General features: G+C 53.6%; 1 protein-coding gene across 2 annotated transcripts in view; it reads left to right on the top strand.

Moving 5' to 3' along the window:
- The window catches only part of ATP11A (ATPase phospholipid transporting 11A), a 121,178-nt gene that overhangs the window by 95,263 nt on the left and 5,638 nt on the right, over nucleotides 1–20,277 (top strand). The window contains exons 19-29 of one of the 2 annotated variants that reach the window (XM_043583101.1): nucleotides 1,735–1,986; nucleotides 3,433–3,607; nucleotides 4,650–4,752; nucleotides 4,940–5,085; nucleotides 5,573–5,632; nucleotides 6,346–6,473; nucleotides 7,631–7,766; nucleotides 13,430–13,495; nucleotides 14,695–14,798; nucleotides 16,794–16,959; nucleotides 18,343–18,429. In XM_043583101.1, coding sequence (XP_043439036.1) covers nucleotides 1,735–1,986; nucleotides 3,433–3,607; nucleotides 4,650–4,752; nucleotides 4,940–5,085; nucleotides 5,573–5,632; nucleotides 6,346–6,473; nucleotides 7,631–7,766; nucleotides 13,430–13,495; nucleotides 14,695–14,798; nucleotides 16,794–16,959; nucleotides 18,343–18,420 — 1,414 coding nt within the window. In that variant the 3' untranslated portion in view covers nucleotides 18,421–18,429. The remainder of the gene's footprint in view (nucleotides 1–1,734; nucleotides 1,987–3,432; nucleotides 3,608–4,649; nucleotides 4,753–4,939; nucleotides 5,086–5,572; nucleotides 5,633–6,345; nucleotides 6,474–7,630; nucleotides 7,767–13,429; nucleotides 13,496–14,694; nucleotides 14,799–16,793; nucleotides 16,960–18,342; nucleotides 18,430–20,277) is intronic. The other variant, XM_043583092.1, reaches the window with a different exon arrangement.

Below are 20,277 nucleotides of genomic sequence, written 5' to 3' on the forward strand. Positions count from 1 at the left end.
GAAAGTCACACTTGGCCTAAGGGACAAGTTGGCATTTTCACATGATGTCAGGGATAGTCAAGAGAGGGGGTCATTTTTAAATTATTCTGTAGAGTCCATCAGTAACTAATTCTCTTCCTAATTTGTCACTAGTCCTTTCCAAGTTCAAGTGACACATTTTAGATCTTAACGAACACAGTGTATTTGTCATTTCTCATTGAAGAAATTTAAAACAGTGGAGTAGAATATTGCAGAAACCACTACCAATAACTGGTGAGATTGCCAACCATGTACTTTCCCGTACTTGGAAGGAAGGGCTTCTCAGCCACCACCGCTCTGTGACGAGGCTGAGGCGAGCTCAGGCCTCGCGCACGGACACATGGGCGTCTCTTGCTGTTGTGACTTGAGAGAGTAGCAGGGGAGGAAAAGAAAAAATACCTCATTTACAGGATGAAGCAGAAACTTTGCGGGCATTTCTTGGAAGTTTACGTCCCATAAAGTTTCAGAGTCTTTAAGGTATAAATGGACCCAAATTTAAGTCCTCACTGGAAACCTACAATTCCCAGTGTCTTTAACGAGCACTCGGTGACTTCCCAATCTTGACAGGGTGTTGGGGGATGTGTTTGGCTTTGATTTTGTGTCTGTAACTCCTTCCCTGACTCTGGCCAGACCAGGTCCTCAGGCACCAACACAGGAAACGTAGCTTGTGCTCAGGACCAGAGGTACAGGGAGAGGAGGGTCTGGATGGGGGAGCCGCGTCTGCAGACCCTCATGAGGGTCCAGGGAGCAGAGTAACTCTGTGGGGAGTCGGGACCTCGAAAACAGAGTAGATGCCCAGGGGCAGGTGGGCGCCAGTGGCTTTGAAGTGATGATATTCAGTTGCAAATCATTTCCCTAGAAACCCTGACCGACTCTGCTGAAAACCAAAGAAATTAGAGATGTTTTCTCTTGTCTCTGGGCTGCTGAGGTTGGATGGGCTAGAGGCCTTAGCAGGGAAGCTTACCCCCAGTGTAATCGGGTCACTCCAGTTAGAATCCTGTCTGCCCTTTTCATCCAGTCCTGGACAGGGTCATGGCGCACTACTTCATATGCCCGTCGAAAGCCCAGACTCTAAAATCTGGGAAGAATGGCGGGGCCCAGATAAGGCAGACGTGGCTTTGAAACCAGGCCTCCAGGCCCAGCAAGATCCTGACTGATGTGGTCAGAGCCGTGCAACCTTGTACACATCGTGTAAACCCTGTGCGCTCTGGGTTTGCACGTAGAAGGGGGTTAATCATGGAGGATCCCCTGCTGGCATTGTCGGTATCACACATCGCTTAGAGGCTCCAGCATGACCAGTGGCAGAATTCCAAGTTCACCCCAAAGGAAAAGACCGTGACACTTACTGACCACCTCTTTTCCTGACCCCGTTTTTCCTGGTCAAGACTTTGTTGGTGGTTACTGTCCTTCTTGTAATTGATTAAGCCCTCTGTAAGCGGGAAGTCCCAGCTAGACAGTGCCGGCTTACCTCATGGGAATTGTGCACGACAGACGCTTAACTTGATACGCCATGGGTGTTTGTCTTGGGAGTTAGGAAGTGCTCTCCTGGCAAAAGATATCCGCTTATCTGGCCCTTCCTGGTAAGATGACAAGCTAGTGGCCTGATGCTTCTTAGTTTTGGGCCAACAAAGATAGCTTCACGGGTCGCAAGTCTGAAACTCTCGGCTTCGATTTGCCTTTGTCACACACACAATTGCGGGTCTCATCTTTGCTCAGGCTCCAGGAGAAAGCCGCCGATACCATCGAGGCTCTGCAGAAGGCGGGGATCAAAGTCTGGGTCCTCACTGGGGACAAGATGGAGACGGCGGCCGCCACCTGCTATGCCTGCAAGCTGTTCAGGAGGAACACACAGCTGCTCGAGCTCACCACCAAGAAGATAGAGGAGCAGAGTCTGCACGACGTCCTGTTTGAGCTGAGCAAGACCGTCCTGCGCCACAGCGGGAGCTTAACCAGGGACAACTTCTCAGGGTAGGCGGTGCCCCGTCCCCTCCACTAGCAGGGCCTGGCTTCGGTGCCCCTGTGGACCACGTGGGTCTGTCCCTGGGCATCATCGCACGTTCGTGTGGTCACCGTGAACAGCGGGATGAGGCCAAGGCTAGTTCTTCATAGCAGCTGTGACGTGTCTTTCTGCAGAAGAGGGGTGTGTGTGTGTGTGTGTGTGTGTGTGTGTCTGTCTGTCTGTGAGTGCGCATGAGTGCACATCTGTGTGTGTGTCTGTGTGTATCCATGTCTGAGTGTGTCTGTGTGTGTGTCCATGTGTGTGTGTGTGTATGTCTGTGTGTGTGTATCCATGTCTGGGTGTGTCTCTCAGTGTCCACGGGTGTGTCATTTTGTGTGTCTGTGAGTATGCGTCTGTGTGTATGTCTTTGTGTATCCATGTCTGAGTGTGTCTGTGTATGTGTCCCTGTGTGTATGAGTGTGTGAGTGTGTGTGTGAATGTGTCTGAGAGTATGTCTCTGTGTGTGTATTTCCATGGCTGAGTGTGTCTCTCTGTGTCCACGGGTGTGTCTGTGTGTGTGTGTCTGTGAGTGTGTGTGTGTTCACTTTCAAACTTCTGCTGAAGGGTGCAGAAGGGCCTGATTGTAAACCACTGGGGTGGGATGGTTCTCATCTGCCTGTAAGCCACTCGGGGGCTGTATTGTGGATTCCTCAGGGCATCTGCCAGAGCGAAGAGAGAAATGTTAATAATGCATGCTTGTTTGCTAAGAGAAAACAGGATATACCTGAGAGTTGTTTTTTCCAAGGATGCTCAGCATTTTATTCACGTCTTAACCCACGCTGTCCTTGCTGGTATCAGACCCATGATCTGCGGTCAGAGGGCATCCGAGTCCTGTTAGGTTGTCATTAACGTAGTAAAGCTCTCGTCACCTGCAAATGTTAAATGATTCAGAAGCAGAGCAAAGATGTTTCCCTCCACCTGGTCTGTGGGTCCCCCTCTGGGGGGAATGGGGGTGTTCTCGTAACGTGGAAACCTAGCAAAAGGACCCATTCTGACTGTGCTCCTCCCAAGCCCTGTCCTCCAGACGGGATGCCCGTAGAGGTCAGCTGTGAGGCCACGGCCCCGCCGCCGTAGTGGGGCTTTGGGGATAAACACCGACCTGTGCCGGCCACGAGATGTGCACTCTCCATCTGTTGTGGAAAAGTGCTGGAACAGGCATGTGAAACCACAGTGAGAACTCGTTGTTTGCTCTGCCTAGGGGGCATGAGAATGTTTAATTGAAACCCAACTTTAAAATGTGCTCAAGGGTGTCATGTCTGGTACTCTAGAGGCTGCTGGTAAAACCGGATTACCACTTTCTTGATCCTTCGATCATCAGTTTATAACCTCTGTAGATATTCAGAAAACTGACGTAGTCTGGTAGAGTCTATGGACCTAGCTACTGAGTCACGTCTCTGGTTTGTGTGATTAAACAGACTCTCGGCAGACATGCAGGACCACGGTCTCATCATTGATGGAGCCGCGCTGTCTCTGATCATGAAGCCCAGGGAGGACGGGAGCTGTGCGAACTACCGGGAGCTCTTCCTTGAGATCTGCCGGAACTGCAGTGCTGTGCTCTGCTGTCGCATGGCGCCCCTGCAGAAGGCCCAGGTGCGGCCCCAACAGCCGCTGGGGTGGGGGTCAGCGCCAGGAGCTGCTGGTTCCAGCCAGCTCTGATTTGTGATGGGGGGTGGGGTATCTTTTTTTAATGTTTACTTATTTTTGAGGGAGAGACAGAACACAAGCAGGGGAGGGCAGGGAGAGAGGGAGACACAGAATCCGAAGCAGGTTCCAGGCTCTGAGCTGTCAGCACAGAGCCCGACTCGGGGTTCAAACCCATAAATCACGAGATTGTGACCTGAGCCGAAGTCGGATGCTTAACCAACTGAGCCACCCAAGTGCCTCTATAGTATTATTGTACAACAAAGAATACACATTTTAGCCGAAAGTATTCCCTCCCCCACATTATTATTTAAAAAAATTTTTTCAACATTCATTTATTTTTGAGAGAGCATGAGCAGGGGAGGGGCAGAGGGAGAGGGAGACACAGAATCCGAACAGGCTCCACATGTTACTCCTTATCATTTTTGGTTTACTTGAACTGCTGCTCTGAGACACGTAAACGGAGAGAAAGATTACAGAAAAATGGCCTACGCACTTAAAATTATTAATTGCATCGAATTGCCAGATTGGATTTGCACACACGACAACTTTGACAATGAAAATAGCATCAGAAGCAGCCTACCTGTGAGAAATCGATGCTGGATACCAGATAGCTTGGAACGGCTGTATCATCCGACAGGATGTAACCTTTAGGTTTTTCCTACAAGTTTATCGCATCCCATATGTTTAAAGCCGCACGTGTAGCAGGAACCAGGAACTACTGGATTTACTTCCTGTTTCCGTCTTCAGCCTTTCCCACGTTACTTCCTCATAACCCCACTTCAGCTGCCTTGTCTTTACTTAGTTCTGCCCAACACGAAAGGGATTTCATCCCCTGTGGAGAAAACGGATTGAACTACTCCATGCACTCGAGCCAGATCGTCGCTTCCTTCTCCTTATGTAACTTTACATCTGCATTATTTCTGCCTAGTTAGTGAATAACCCACACAGAAAACAGAGAAGATAAATTCTGCCTCTGTTTGTTTTCCAGATTGTTAAATTAATCAAACTTTCAAAAGAGCACCCTATCACTTTAGCCATCGGAGACGGTGCCAATGACGTCAGCATGATCCTGGAGGCCCATGTGGGCATAGGTGAGCTGCCCGTGTGCCCCAGCCCTGTATTCCTGGCCGGTGAGGCAGGAGGGGCCAGAGGTGGGACCAGGGCTCAGGCACAGGGCACCGTGTGGTGCGGGGCGTCTCTTGGCCTGTGTTCGCTTGCACCTTGTTTCGCTCCACACTGTTTTCTGTCGCGGTGCTGAGACAGCGTTTTCTCTGGCAGGTGTCATTGGGAAGGAAGGCCGCCAGGCCGCAAGGAACAGTGACTACGCCATTCCGAAGTTTAAGCACTTGAAGAAGATGCTGCTTGTTCACGGGCATTTATATTACATCAGGATATCTGAGCTCGTGCAATACTTCTTCTACAAGGTAGGAAGGGCTCCCGTGCTGGGTCACCCACACGGGGCAGTGTGTGGCTGTCAGGTGCTGTAGGAACCACGGGGATGGTCTGACAGGGAGGCACTGACCCTGCTTCTAAGGAGGAAGCGGGCACTCGCCTGCGCGCGCAGATCGAGCATGGAACTGATAACGTGCGCTTGTACGTGGCCACGAGGAGGACGTCCTTGCACGAGTCCTCCGTCTTGTGCTTGGACTCGGCCCTGGTCATACTCACGCCCACGTTGCTTTCTCCTTCCTCTGCAACCAGTTTCCATCACGTTTCTGTTAACAGAGGGACCAGAATGTGTGCTTTGTGCCCTGAAAATAAGAGTAGGCTTCAGAAGCCCTCACCCCTCTCGTGAGAGTACAGGGCACCCTGGGTCACTGCCTGCAGGGAAGGTTCAGTACGTGGACGGCTTAGGAGGGAGAGCCTCTCATGGCTGCCACTGAACTAACCGGGATGTGGCTTCCCTTTCAGAACGTCTGCTTCATTTTCCCTCAGTTTTTATACCAGTTCTTCTGTGGGTTTTCACAACAGGTGAGTCCAACTGCCTGAGGTCAGATGGGCCGTACCTCCCTCCCCGTGGGGGTGGCTGCAGGGGTGAGCAGACTGTAGCAGGGGAGCAGGCCGCAGGGGAGGAATGGGCTACAGGGGGAGCAGGCCGCGGGGGGTGAGCAGGCCGCAGGGGTGGGCAGGCCTCAGGGGGAGCTGGTCAGCGGTGCAGCACCCTGTGGCGGGTTCATGTGCCCCACCCATGCTCACCGTCCACAAAAGCCCTAACTTTCTGCCCTGAGAGGACACAGTCGGCATCTGAGACCCTCTCCCGGGTGCCCCACCATCGACATCTGCACACTCAGGTGTGCCGGCTGGAGGCCGTCTCGCCTGGCCAAGGAGAGCAGCGGCCCCTCGGCTACCCCCTTTCCATCACTTACTTGTTTCCAGCAGAGGGGCTGGGATGGGGAAGATTGAAGCTTGAAGATGGCCACCAAAATTGCCAACTTTTAAGCAACACCTTGCGGTGGCTGAGTGGGGTGGGTCCCGGTCAGGCCTGGGTCAGCCGTGGTTTTAACACGACAGTTGACGTCAGGAAGGGTTGGCAAGCGTCCGGCTGTCTGTAGCTGCGGAAGCATGGCTCTGTGTGCATTCTAGAATGCTCGTGTCTCTGGGTGTTTCCAAATTGAAAAACCATCAGAAAAGTTTGTCGAGAGGCCCCGGGTGCTGTTCTCAGTGTGACTTTGTCCTTCCTGCAGACGTTGTATGACACTGCCTACCTGACCCTGTACAACATCAGCTTTACGTCCCTCCCGATTCTCCTGTACAGCCTGATGGAGCAGCACGTCAGCATAGACACGCTCAGGAGGGACCCTTCCCTGTACAGGTACAAGCCCCCGGGACAGGTGCCACACAGCACTTAGCCACCAGCAGCGCCAGCCTCAGCAGCTACACTTGCTGCACCGGGAGCCCTGGCAGGAGAAAGCGACGTACCTGAAGTGGACGATTTAGGTAGAGGGTTCGTGGTGCGTTTGAAATGTGCATAGTAAGTCAGTTTGTACCTCACCTGTTTCTCAGCAGTTCCGGAAGGAGCTGGGATGAGTTCTTTCCCCTCGTGACCCCAGTGCGTTTATAGCCTAAATTATCCTTTAAAAAGCCATGTATGTTCTGGGGCATCTAGGTGGCTCAGTTAGTTAACTGTCTGACTTCGGCTCATGTCATAATCTTACAGTTCATGGGTTCGAGCCCCGCGTCAGGCTCTGTGCTGACAGCTCAGAGCCTAGAGCCTGCTTTGGATTCTGTGTCTCCCTCTTTCTCTGCCCCTCCCCTGCTGATGCTCTGTCTCTCTCTGTCTCAAAAATAAATAAAAACATTTTTAAAAATTATAAAAAAAAAAAGAAACTAAAAACCGGGGGCACCTGGGTGGCTCAGTCGGTTGAGCATCTGACTTCAGCTCAGGTCATGATCTCACAGTGAGTTCGAGCCCCACGTCGGGCTCTGTGCTGACAGCTCAGAGCCTTGAGCCTGCTTCGGATTCTGTGTTTCCCTCTCTCTCTGCCCCTCCCCTGCTCATACTCTGTGTCCCTCTCAAAGATAAGCAAACATTAGAAAAAATTTTTTAAAAATCCAGGTATGTTCCCTTCAGCGAGATAAAAAGAAAAGTTAACAGATTTGATCTCACAGTGCTCTTTTTTGCTTAAAAACTATTTTTTAATAATAAGGAAAAGATGTTTTTCTTCTTTTTTGGAGCTGTACTCCAACATTGTTGGCAGACTCAGACTCAGACTGCACAGGGTGTCAGGCAGATGGGGAAAGACCTGCACAGGCGGGGCGACCACAGCCAGACCCGGACCCTGGCACTGGGCCCGCTACCCCATAACCCAGTTTCATAGCTCGGCTGAGCCCGCCGGCTGTGCAGCCTGGGACAGTCCGGTGACACAGGGGGCCTTCTGGACAGATGGTCCCTACAGAGCCTGGGGGTGGCCCGGTCATTATGTGAGCCTGGTTCTCCTGAAACGCGTTCTCCTCTGTTTGCTCACACAGAGATATCGCCAAGAATGCACTCCTTCGCTGGCGCGTGTTCATTTATTGGACATTCCTGGGAGTGTTTGATGCCCTGGTGTTTTTCTTTGGTGCTTACTTCATGTTTGAAAACACAACGGTGACCAGCAACGGGCAGGTGAGTGCAGAGCCGCATCTTGCTGGCTGCTGGGGACTCGGGCGGGCACGGGTCAGCATAGCCGGTGGGGCTCCTGGCATTCAGGCACCCCTCCACCAAGTCGCTCCAGGGTCGTGGCACGTCAGGCCATGCTGGGCTCTGCGGAGCGCTGCCCCTGTGGGAAGCCCCCTCCGAGATCAGACCCAGTGTAATCTGCACGTCCCATTAGCTGCGAATCCAGCACTAATCCGGTCGTGCCAGCACCTCTTATTTCCTTTGGGGATTAATTCTGTAGTTGACACAGTGTAGTGTGTTTTCCCACATGCGCACCTAAGGACCTGTTCCCCTCGTGGTGAGGAGTTAGCGTTTTCTAGTGGCCGCTCGGCTCTGGGTGTTCGCATCATCTCTGGGGGTTGTTTTATTGGTATCTTTGCTTTTTTTCTTTCTGCCACTCGCTTCCCTCCCCACTCTCAGATAATGACCACCAACACACACATGGTAAGAAACTGTGGGTTTGTCTGTATGTTTTGGAGTGCGCTAAAAATAAAATATTTCTCGAAATATTTTGAAATGTGACTTCTTCTGTGTGCTTTGTCGGTAGAAATGGTGTTAGCTGCTGCTGGCTTCCAGTTCAGGGCTGGAGCCGCGTCAGGCCGGTGTGTCTGCATTTGGTCCTTTGTACGTGGTGTTTCCTCCCGGGTCGGTGAGGGAGGGGGTGGTCCGTGTCACGGCTGCCGGCCGACTCAGTGACACTCTTTAAGTTGATTTTATATGTCCGAACTTCCCGTAAGTGTGAAGCACCGTCCCAGGCCCGGGAGGCGCAGTGGGGACATTGCTGTAAGTGTGGCAGACCCGGGCCTCAGGGACGCACGGGGGGCGCACCGGGGCGCGTGGACGCACCTCAGGGCCATCCCCACCGTAGCACCTCCCGGGTCTGGTGGCCTCACTGGCCCCAGTGGTGGTGTCCGGGGCAGACCCTCCTCAGCTGAGTACCTGGGCCTCCTCCCCACTTTGTTTCTGGTTTGTTCCTTCAGGAGTGCACCCTCCCCGCCCACTGTGCCCACTTGTCCCCTCCCTGGTGACTGATCTGTTTTTTCCTTCTTCTTACCTCTCATCGTAGCTCAGATCAAGTTTTTACTAAATCAATCTTGAAAGATTTTTAAATGTCTGATTTCACTCTTCTGAAACCTTATGCTTTTCTAGAATTTGTTGCCTCAGTTGACGCAAATAACTGTTGGACATCACTGGGCCACAGCGTAGTTACGGAGCTGTCCTCATTCCCTGGCATCTCTACAATGCTTCCTCGCAGGCTGGGCCCTAAGGAGGTGTGTCGCACGTATCTTAGGAAGAACTCCGAGATGCCAGGACTGAGGCGGCCTGTGGGTCCCACGAAAAGGCCCCTCACCCAGTGCCACTGTGTTTGCTTGGCATTAACATGGAGGGGGCTAGAGATCAGACACAGGAACACACACATGCGAGCACTCAAACCAGGGTGTTTGTGCAAGACTCAGGTGTTACTTTGTTCGTGCCATGCCCAGCTGCCTTCGTCTCAATGGGGCTTAGGGCGATAGGTGCCTCCTAGGCAGCACGGTCGGAGCGATTTCAGTGGGCGATGGACACACACAAAAAGACGTGTGCAGCCTGGTACCTGCTGGTTAATGGGCATGGCCTTGAGCTGCAGGTCCCTGGTGAGGCCTGGGCAGTGTCCCCTCCTCATGCTCAAACCCCTGAGCCCTGATGTGCTTCCAACAAAACCTCCCTACAGCAGCTGCTCATGCAGCCGTGGGTCAATTCTTTGGCAGTTGCTCATGCTGCTGTGGTCAGTTCCATGGCGACTGCTCGTGCCTCCATGGGTCTGTTCTGTGGGTCATTTCCGTGGCAGCTGCTCATGCCACCGTGCTCAGTTCTGTGGCAGCTGCTTGTGCCGCCGTGGTCCTTTCCGTGGGTCAGTTCCATGGTAGCTGCTTGTGCCACTGTGGTCAGTTCCGTGGCGGCTGCTCATGCCGCTGTGGTCAGTTGCGTGGTTCCTGTGTCCTCAGGGGCCTTGAACCCCCCGGAGCCTGGAAGCTGACTCCCAGGCCGGGGCTTTCCCGCAGTGCCTTTACATCCCCCACTACCAGGGCACACCTCTGCTCAGCCATCCGTTAGCGCACAGTGCTGCTCGTTCGACTTGAAACAAGGACAGAAAGAGAGACAAAAACAGAAAGCGTGGTTGTCCCCACCACTCCATCCCGGATCAGCCCAGCAGGTGCCTTGCCTCTCACTGGCTCAGAGCTTCCCGGGCCCGCCCTCGGCCGTGCTTGCTGGCCCGTTGGGACAAAGGTTCAACCATGTAATGGAAGTCTCGTCCTATGAAAAGCCGCTCAGAAGCCTGGGGAAACTATGAACCAGCGCACAGGGCCAATGGTGCCAGACAAGGTCTGTAACATAAGGTGTTTGTCCGCAGTTACACATTTGAGAGGTGAACTTTTGCCGTTCAGTAGCTCTGTGTAGATGGTGGGGAGCCATGACCAGAGCTGTGGGAGCGCGATGGTATGATCACGGCGTCCTCGGTCATGAGTGGGGCCCCTCTGCAAGGGGCCCAGGGTACACATCTCCATCCTGCCTCCCTAGGAGGACAGGGTCCCCGGGAGGCTGGAATGGCCAAGGCCACTCCACACAAGCACAAGGCCGAGGTTAAGCGTCTGCTGTTCCAGTTCTGGACCCCCTTGTGCCTCTTTATCTCTAGATGGAGCTTTCCTGGTTTGAGACGGTTTTCTTAAATTCTTGTTTGCTTTGGAGGTAAGAGGGTTAGATCACCCGCAAGACCGAAGATGGTATCATAGATAGCCTGGTTCTATGGTAATTCACATAAACCTGAACAACCCATGTGCATCGAGGGGCCATCTCTGGTGACTGATGACGCCCTTGGTCCTTGGGCAGCAGAGGTTTGGTGATGGTGATGCACATCTCTGGCCACACACCCTCCATGGTTGGAACGCATCTCATGGTGTTACCTCTCAGAAGCCCCTTTCCGTTGGCTGTTGGTAGGTGAGGACCCTTTTTTAAGATGTACATCATTCTGTGGGAGCATTTATAAATCACGTGTAGTATTGAGGAAACAGTCATCAGTAACTTTTTTTAAAAAAATTCACTTGCGGAGCATTTTCTACACTGATACGTGAACCGAAATCATTTCTCCTTCTGGTCCCACCAACGAGAACACTGAACCCTAATTAACTTATTCCTGTTGAGCAGCAAGCAGGCTGTTCTCAAATGAGCCTCACGGCTGGAGTGCTTTGTAACACAAGTCAGTGAACATTGCACACGGGCTAGAGGCAGGGAGTCCGTGTGGGGGGGCATGTGGACGGTGTTTTCATGATCGTGATCTTGAGAAAACAGTTATGTTTGTTGTGGGTATTTTTACACATGAAAATTAAGTTGGTCCTGGTTTGAGGGCTTTTCTGAGCAGAACGCTTTCCTCCAAGATGCTCCTCAGAGGACAGAGGGCACGTGAGGGTCTGGGGCCGCGGGAGGCTTGGAGGTGCCCTCCTGGGCATTCAGTGTCGTCCAAACAGGACTAGGAAGTCCCTGTCGGGGGGTGGGGGACAGATCGGGCACTCAGGAGACAAACGCCCTGGACACCCTTTCGTGTTGGGGACTCCTGTCCTGGGCCTTCCCACCTCCGGCCCCTATGGTCCCTAAGAATGAGGACCGAGAACTTCAGCAATAAATGCACTATTAGCAGTTAGCCCGCAGACTCCCATCTGTAGTGAGGAGGGTGTTCACCGAACTGTCACCATGACTGTACCAGTGAGTCCCAAGCTGCCTGCTGAGGACACGGTGAAGGTAGAGCAGGTGTGTCCTCATTGCCAGGGCCCTCAGCCAAACTCCTGTTCAGGAGTCAACATGTTGTGTTTTGCTATCGTTTGCCTATAAAAATTACAGCTGAGGCCCACGCGTGTTAGCGCACGAGGCACTGGGGGCCGTGACTCATAGCCCCGGTCTGCCGTCGTTAGCAGACGTAGGGATCTACCGACTCTGAGGAGGCAGTGGGACCCCGTCCCCCTGTGGTGCACGCTCACACTCGCACGTCTGGCTGTTGGCCAGTGCTTTACACAGAGATTGCCGTGTTTCCTGCCAAGGAGGGCTGCAGGCGTGGGGCCCAGTGTCAGGAAGCGGAGGCGGCCTTCCTGCCAGGTCCCACGGGTGGGCCCACGCACAGCTCCGGGCCCTGGCTGCCCCAGCCCTGCCACAGGCCACCCCTTCCGTTAGCTTCTAGTGACAACCAAATACCCTGCCGACTGGGCACGTAGACAGCTGCCACACTGTGACCTGTCTCAGAGTTTAAAACATTTGCTGACCCCCCAGAAGTTAAGCATTGACGAGGCCACGCTCCGATCAGAGTTTCTCGTCTGGGCGCTATTGCCTTTTGGGGCCGGGGAGCCCCGTGCAGTTAGCAGACCCCTGTCCGGACCCGCCGGACACTGGTAGCCCTGCACCCCCACCCCCACCCCCACCCCCTGCGGCAGCCAACACAGTCTAGGGCCAGTGCAGGTGTCCCCTGGGGCACAATGGCCTCCAGGCAGGAACCCTGCGTCAGTTCTACTTGCAGCCCGGTGAGGGACCGGTGGGGTCTGTGGGCGGCCTGTTTCCTGCACAGAGTCCTGACGCTCTGCTTGTCCTCAAGTCCTGCCAGTAGCTTCCCACCTCACTAAACGTAGCGCGAGGCCAGCCCGTGTGTTCACCCCACTGAATCGCGTGGGGGCCGTGTCTTTGGCTGAAGACGAACCGGGACAGAAGGCCGTTTGTCGTCTAGCATTTTAATTCTTCGTGAAACAAAGCTGTTTCCTCCGAAAGACGGGCTAGGAGCGTTTTCTGAGATGCACAGTTCACAGGGCCCAGGAGGGGGTCAGTTCTCAGGCAGTGAGAGCATCAGTCCTGCACAAGGAAACCTGCCCTGGGCTGACTTTTCCCTAAGAGGAGGCTTGGCAGTCGCAGTTCGTTTTCTGTGTCTGTGTCTGTAGCTGTTTCCGTGATCTGACCCTGTGCTTCGCCACAGGTGGCTCAGTTGCGTGTCGTGGGGGCGGGAAGCCGGGCCCGCCACGCTGGCTGCCAGGGACCTCTGTGCAGCTCTGTCCTGTCTGCCTGCACTTGTCCCTTCCCTGTGACTTTCCAGGGGCAACCCCGTCTGTACAGTGTCACTGTATGTGACGTGGTCACCTCACCCGCAAGCCATTCTTGTGGTGGTTTTTCTTCCAAAGCAGGCAGGTGTTTGAGTCGAGCTTGAGAGAGAACAGGCAGGTCTCCTGAGTTCTTCCTGAGCGTGCACGAGGCCAGAGCTGGCAGCCGGGGAGCATGTCTTCCCCATGAACTCGGGACAGAAGCGCTGTGCACACCCCCCCTCCCAGCTCTGGTGTCTTCTCACTCTTAGCGTTCGTGGAGCAGCGAGGGGCCAATGGCGGGGGGCCCATGCAGGAAGGGCTCTGAGCCCCAAACCGCTGGCCTGGCCCCAGGGTTGGGGTGCCCGGGGTGCCGTGTACTGCCACTTTCTCGCCCTTGGAGTAACAAAGTCCCTGTAGCTTTGGGGTCTGGAGTGTTGGCACGCAAGAGCGGTGAGATGTGTCATCTAACACTCTGGTTTTGAGTGTGAAAAGGGAATCGTGTGTACTGACTAGACACCGTTTGGACTGTTTTCCCCACAGATATTTGGAAACTGGACCTTCGGGACACTGGTGTTCACTGTGATGGTATTTACGGTCACACTAAAGGTGAGCCTTCTCCAGCTACAGTGGACCCTGCTAGAATATGCCACCCCACCTGTCGTAACCTGTGGCCAGGGTGGGAGCCCCATGCACGCAGCTCAGGCAAGCTCCTGGGCCGCCCAGGGGTGATCGTCGGTCATTTAAATAAGTCAAGTGCACAACAGCACACAGGGCCACCCAATACACGAGCTTCCAGAATTACACCGGAGGTAAATGAGGGAATGAGCCTTTTCTTTCCAAAAGGAGTCAGATCAGAATTCTTTCCAATGACAAGCAGCTCTCCCCCTCCCCAATATAATTAAAATCTACTTTAAAACAAATTAATGTGTTGGAGGTGCCTGGGCGGCTCAGTCAGTTGAGCATCCAACTTCAGCTCAGGTCACAATCTCACAGTTTGTGGAATCCAGCCCCGAGTTGGGCTCTGCGCTGGCAGTGTGGAACCTGTTTGGGATTCTCTCTCTTTCTCTCTCTGTCTCTCTGCTCCTCCCCCACTTGCACTGTGTCTCAAAAATAAATAAACACTTTTTAAAAAGATTGTACAACAATTAATGTGTTGTAGAAAACTCAGTTTTTTAAAAGTCAAGCCAGATTCTTTTTTCTTTTTTTTCTTTTTAGTTTATTTGGACAGAGAGGGAATGAGTGCGTGTGTGTGCTCATGAGTGGGGGAGGGGCAGAGAGAGAGACGAGAGGGAGAGAGAATCCCAGGCAGGCTCAGCGCTGTCAGCACAGAGCCTATCATGGAGCTCAATCCCACAAACCGTAAGATCATGACCTGAGCCGAAATCAAGAGTCGGACACCTAACCGACAGAGACCCCAGGCGCGCCTGGTCAAGCCAGATTCTGTACGAGGTACCATTCTGTGTGTCCTCCCACCATCTGCCTGAGTCTTCACGTGGCACAAAGCCCACCAGCGAGCTCCTTAGTAGTGACAACCACCACAGTGACTGTGCCGCTGGGGCCTCCCCGTTTGAGAAACACGCAGGGGCAGCCTCCCTGGGATGTGGGCCATGGTTACCTTCTTTCTCTCTCGAAGCCTAAGGTTCTCTTTATCCTAAGCGGTTTTATGTGGGCGTTTTGGCTAAAATGAAGTTGGTGGCAGTTTGTGTGTTTTCCTCGTTGTTTTCCAGCTCGCGTTCCCAGCTGTCACGGCTCCTTCCGGCATGCCCGGGTACCAGCCTGACTGACGACCTCTTTCTTTCTTCCAGCTGGCACTAGATACGCACTACTGGACTTGGATAAACCACTTTGTCATCTGGGGGTCACTGCTGTTCTACGTTGTCTTCTCCCTCCTCTGGGGAGGGATTATCTGGTACGACCTGGGTGAAACGTTCCCCATGCTGCGCATGCTCCCTTCCAGGGCTCTGATGCATTTTCTACACGACGTTCCTGTGGCAAGTCACAGCGCTGGGGCCCAGGACAGCAGGGGGAGCGAGGCCGAGTGCTCCCCCCTTCTCTGGCCCTTGCTCTCCGTGAGGAGACGCAAGGAGTGCTTCCCGATCGGGCCGGGATGAGCGAGACCGGGGTGCTTGGCAGGGAACCTGGTCCAGACGGCAGGCCTGGCCTGTCTTCTCTGAAGAAGTCGCTACTGAAACGGGAACCTGGGAGGAGGTCACCCTCCTCATCATGGGTCCCACATGTTCGGTGCTTCCTGGAACAGGGCCCAGGCTGACAGGCCTGGCTCGTTCGGCATCCCCCGTGCCAGCAGTGACGGCCAGTGTCTCGGGTGAGCCGGCGGGGCTGGCCTGGGGCCCCGTGCTCTTACAGGAAGACCGCTGTGGCTGCCGTGCTGAAAACAAGCCTGTGAATTAAACATGAGCAGGACAGTCAACCTGCAGGGAAGCCGGCAAGTTGTGATGCTGGCATGGTGCATCCTGATGGGGCGGGCATCTGCCCTGGTGCTTTCAGGGGCACACCTGTGTCATGCTGTCCCTTCTGCCCAGAATGTCCTTTCCAACTAGCCTACTGGGTGAGCTCCTACTGATCCTTCAAAACCCTGTGGGTCATCGTCCTCCTTGATGCTTCCCTTGAACCAGCACACAGGCGGGGCAGTCCCACACGGTCACCTAAGCCTCTGTCCCTGATCCCGTCACAGCACATGCTGTATTTTCTATAACTCTCCTGTGTGCCCCCCACCTCCCTGTAAGCAAGAACATTTCCTGAACATGCGTGGGACAGGGAGGTACAGAGGGCCGTGACCTGGGAGTGCCTTCAAAGGGCCATCCTCTCCCCTCCTCGTGTTGGCTTTGAACACAGCTCTGGATGATGCAGGCGGCCCCTGGGGGACAATGCTCCCTCTCACCCCCGCCCCTGGGAGCGTTGCTGGCCTCTAGTGGCCAGATCTGTGCACTGCATGTTCTTGGGGACCCGCAAGTGCTGAGCTGGATGGGCTTCTGGTGGTTTCCAGCCCGCCTGCCCCCAGCTCACGGTCTGTGCTGGTCCACGTTTGACCCTGAGAGTATGTCTGCCCTGCTCACAGGCAGTGGGCGTAAGAATGGTGGAACTAAGTCAGGGTCACCGCCAGAACGTTAACTGTGGGTTTCTTCTGGCTTCTCTCATGGAGCCCAATGTAGATGTTTTCTCTGAATTCTGGATTTGCCTGGGAACGAGGCCATTTCATGCTGTTTTTGTAGAAAAGATGCCAATTTGTTCACAGGATGAGCCTTGGGTACTTAGCTGGCTCTGCTGACCAGAACCCACACTTGCCTTCTGCATGGTTAAAGATTTTTTTTTTAATGTTTATTTCTGAGAGAGAGACAGAGCATGAATAGGGGAGGGGCAGAGAAAGAGGGAGACACAGAATCCAAACAGGCTCCAGGCTCTGAGCTGTCAGCACAGAGCCCAACATGGGGCTCGAACTCACTAACCGCGAGATCGTGACCTGAGCCAAAGTCAGATGCTCAACTGACCGAGCCACCCAGGTGCCCCACCTTCTGCGTGTTAATAGCCTTTGCTCAGGTTATGATTCTAAGATACAAAAACAAAGCAAAACAGAAAAACCACCTATTTTAATTTTTTAAAATCTTTTTTCCGGTCCTGACCGCTGCAGGGCTCTCCTCTGGCTGTGGGATGACTCCCTAGAATTCCTCCCTCCTCCCCTGTTCCTTAAGGCCCTGCAGCCACTGCTTCTGAGTAGTCAGCACACAGGCCAGGGGTCTGGGCCGATGAGTATCGGTGACAACAGTAAGAGCTCCCTGAACAGGTGGGCTCTTCATGCCAGCAGAGCAAACAGGCTGCGGTTTCGGCATCCTCCCGATGACCTCTGACCTGCCAATCTGTCCTTTTTCTCGTGTCCTTGGCGCTGCAGGCCCTTCCTCAGTTATCAAAGGATGTACTTTGTGTTCATCCAGATGTTGTCCAGCGGCCCTGCCTGGCTGGTCATCATCCTGCTCATCACCGTCAGCCTCCTTCCCGACGTTCTCAAGAAAGTCCTGTGCAGGCAGCTGTGGCCCAGCGCCACAGAGAAAGTCCAGGTACTGACTGCTCACAGGGGGAGGGACGGCGCAGGGCGGGGCAGGGCGGGGCGGGGCGGGGCGTGGTCCCCAGTGTCCAGCCCGAAACAGGCACTGTGATCCCTGTAAGGACAGCAGGAAAGGTTGTGTTTGGAAATGTGATAGGTCCAAGTATTACTACTGAATTTCATGACACCATATAGGATTTTTTTTTTTAGTTTATTTATTTATTTCAAGAGAGAGTAAGCAGGGGAGGGGCAGAGGGAGAGAGAGAGAGAGGGAGAGAGAGAGAGAATCCCAAGCAGGCCTCCATATAGGATTTTAAAACATTGAGGTAGATGAGATTCAAGACTACCCATGTTTAGATCCAAACAGCTACTCCGCTGAAATAGAAAATGGTCGAGAGAGAAGGATTAAGCCAACACAAATGACAAATTCTTTTGCAGAAATCTAAAAAAGTTTTTTTAATTAATCGTTACTTTGGTGGTAAAACTGCATTAGTTTTAGGGATAGTGAATGTGGCCCAAAACTTGAGCATTTATATTGGGAAGTTCTGGTGATTTCTAGGCTCACTTATTTTCCCCAACCTCAAATTGAGGCCAACAGGCTGAATTGTGGGTTCAGGAAAGAAGTGACGTATGCAGAATGCCCCATCAGCACATGTCACTCAGAGCTTCTCAAAACCACTGTGGCCTGCTCAGGAAGCATCCCCCTACCCCTGTGATCTCAGGGAGGGCACGCCCCCATCCCCCCACCCTGTGACCTTAGGGAGGGTACCCCCCCCCATCCCCCCACCTGATTTTGCCTCTGGAGGTGCAGAGCCCCTGTGAGGAGAAGGGAGATCCTGCTGGTTGTGCAGAAGCCCAGGCAGGGCGGTTCCTGCAGGGCTCACGTCTTCCCTGCTGAGCACAGGTGGTTGTGCAGGTGAAGGTGGGGGGATGTGCAGGTAGGAGGCTGATTCGCACACTTCAGGCCCAGGCCCCGGCCCCGGTGGGGTCGGCGAGCTTTCTTAGAAAGAAGTCTTGCGCCAATTTAAGACGTTGAGCCCAGCGCCCCGGCTCCTGGTGATTCCCTCCTTTGTGGGTGTTTATCGACTCAGCACTGGCAGCACTCAGGAGTGAGTGGGTGTTTGTGAACGACTTCACCCTGAGCTCCGTGGCGTGGCTGCCCTTAACTGTGAGGATGGCAGGGCAGTGGGAAAGGGAGGCCTCTGCCCGGCTGGGTCTGGTCTGGGCAAGGGAATGCTTGTGGTTTGCTTGGAGGTGGCCGATTAACCGGGCTCAACCGCCTTAACTTGTTTCTCTTTTCCCTTCCTCTTGCCCTTTGTCTCCAACCTGTCTGCCTCAATAACCACCCCCACCCTGTCTCGCTGCGCACGGCCCCCCGGCCCCTGTGGGACTGCAGACTGAGAATCAGTGCCTTTCTGTCGAGCAGTCCACCGTCTTTATGCTCTCTCAGACCTCCAGCAGTCTGAGTTTCTAACGGAACAAGGTGATGCTTTTCTGTCATTCGGCATGGTGGGGTTACAGTCGCAGGAAGCAGAGGGCTGACCTTCCTGAGAGCCGTGCGCACACCCCCTCTGGGGAGTGTCCGGTCCCATGGCGGGAAGCCCTGGGGTGACCTGTGTCTTGAGATGCAGAGAGGGCTGTGTTCTCTCCATGCCAGGAACTCACCTGTGTGTCTCTCTGGGTGTCCATTTGAAGTACCAGGTCCCCTGCCAAGGTGCGGCCACATCCTTCCTGCGGGCATAGGGCTGCACCACCTTACACTGGCCACCGGGTGGGACTGGCTCCCAAGTCACAGGAGCCCAGGTGGGCAAAGTCACCTCAACACCACCGGTCTCTCCTCAGCCCGTGGCGGATGGAGGGCAAGGCCTCCTCACTCACAACCCCTCTGTGGACCTATTCTGTGTACAGGGAAACTGAGGCCACCACGTTAGAGTATGCTCAGGACCCACAGAGCATTGCAGAAAAGACCAGACTCGGGCTGAGCCACTCAGACTGTGGACTGTGTGTTGGGTCAAGTGTTTCTCCAAATTGCCTTTTAGCTTATTTTTTAAAATCTGAGTATTTTTAGACAAAGCCCTCTACTTTGCTGTAAACGGCGGTAGTGGCTTATTTCGCTGCTTACACAGAAGTTTTCTGTGGCAGGCACCCAGGGTCACAGCCTGTTGCAGAGCCAAGATTTTAGGCACAAAGTGTTGTCCAGAGATGGCTTTCAGTCTGTCTTTCAGCAGTTTATTCATGTAGCTGAATACCACGTTGACGTATGCCTCAAAGTTAGTGATGCTTGCATCACTGTCTCCCAAGGCAGCTTATTCGTAGGAAAATACCTTTAACAATGTTTGATTCTATACAGTTGAAACACTTTTTTAATTCACAGAATGGTACATTTTTTTAAATTTTAGTAATTATCAGCAATCAAAATTTTTCTGTTAAAGTGCCATCAGAATTTGCTAGAATGAATTACCTAATTTCATCTCACTGTCAACCAACTTACTTAAAAACATCTAGAATGCAATTATTAGGAACACCTTAAGTCACAGGATGTGCTTGTGAAATTGATTAAATCCTGTCAACTCTGGGCTAAAAATCTATACTTTCACTACGGAGGCGGTTTGTTAAGACTCCATCTTGGAAGCCTGCCTCTAGCCGCTGGAGAAGGTTGGTACTGGGCTCCCTGCAGTGTACTCGGCCACACGGGGCGGCCCGCGGGTGTAGCCACACCACGGAGTGCCTGGCACACACACACGGGTGGATATGTCTGTGCTTCTGGGAAGCCACCCGATGCCTGCAAAACTTTGGAGGAACAGAGCCTAGACCGGTCCTCACTTCAAATGGACAGTTGTTTCCTCCCATCTGTTCTGATACAAAGAAAAACCTCACAGGGGCCAGGTTTCCAGTGTAGACCGATGTGACCCATATATGTGTATTTCTGTCTGCATTTAGCTGTATTCTCTATACAATCCCACCTGTGCAAAGGGCAGCGACTGCACCTCTCTCCCCAGAAGACCTTGAACTTCCCGTACTCACGTCTCAGACCCTGTACCTGTCCACCTCTTAACGATTCTCTTCTCCCAACCACTGAGAAACTAATACGGTTTAACTAGAAATCCGGCGCCGGGAGGCCTGGCCCCGTCGACCTGCAGTGCTGTGACTCCGGAACCCTTCGGGGGTCTAGCCTCAGGCCGGGACTTCTGCGCTCCTGGAGTTGGGGCCAAGGGGCAGGGGACCAGGGTGTGGTACCTCCCCTTTGGAGCGAGTGCAGCCAGTCTGGGTCCTCTAGCCGGGGCTCCCCCACGGGCCCTCGGCCGCCCCGGCCCTCGGGCTCCATCTGGTG

This window comes from Prionailurus bengalensis, chromosome A1, assembly GCF_016509475.1.
Source record: "Prionailurus bengalensis isolate Pbe53 chromosome A1, Fcat_Pben_1.1_paternal_pri, whole genome shotgun sequence".
NCBI classification, from domain to species: Eukaryota; Metazoa; Chordata; class Mammalia; order Carnivora; family Felidae; genus Prionailurus; species Prionailurus bengalensis.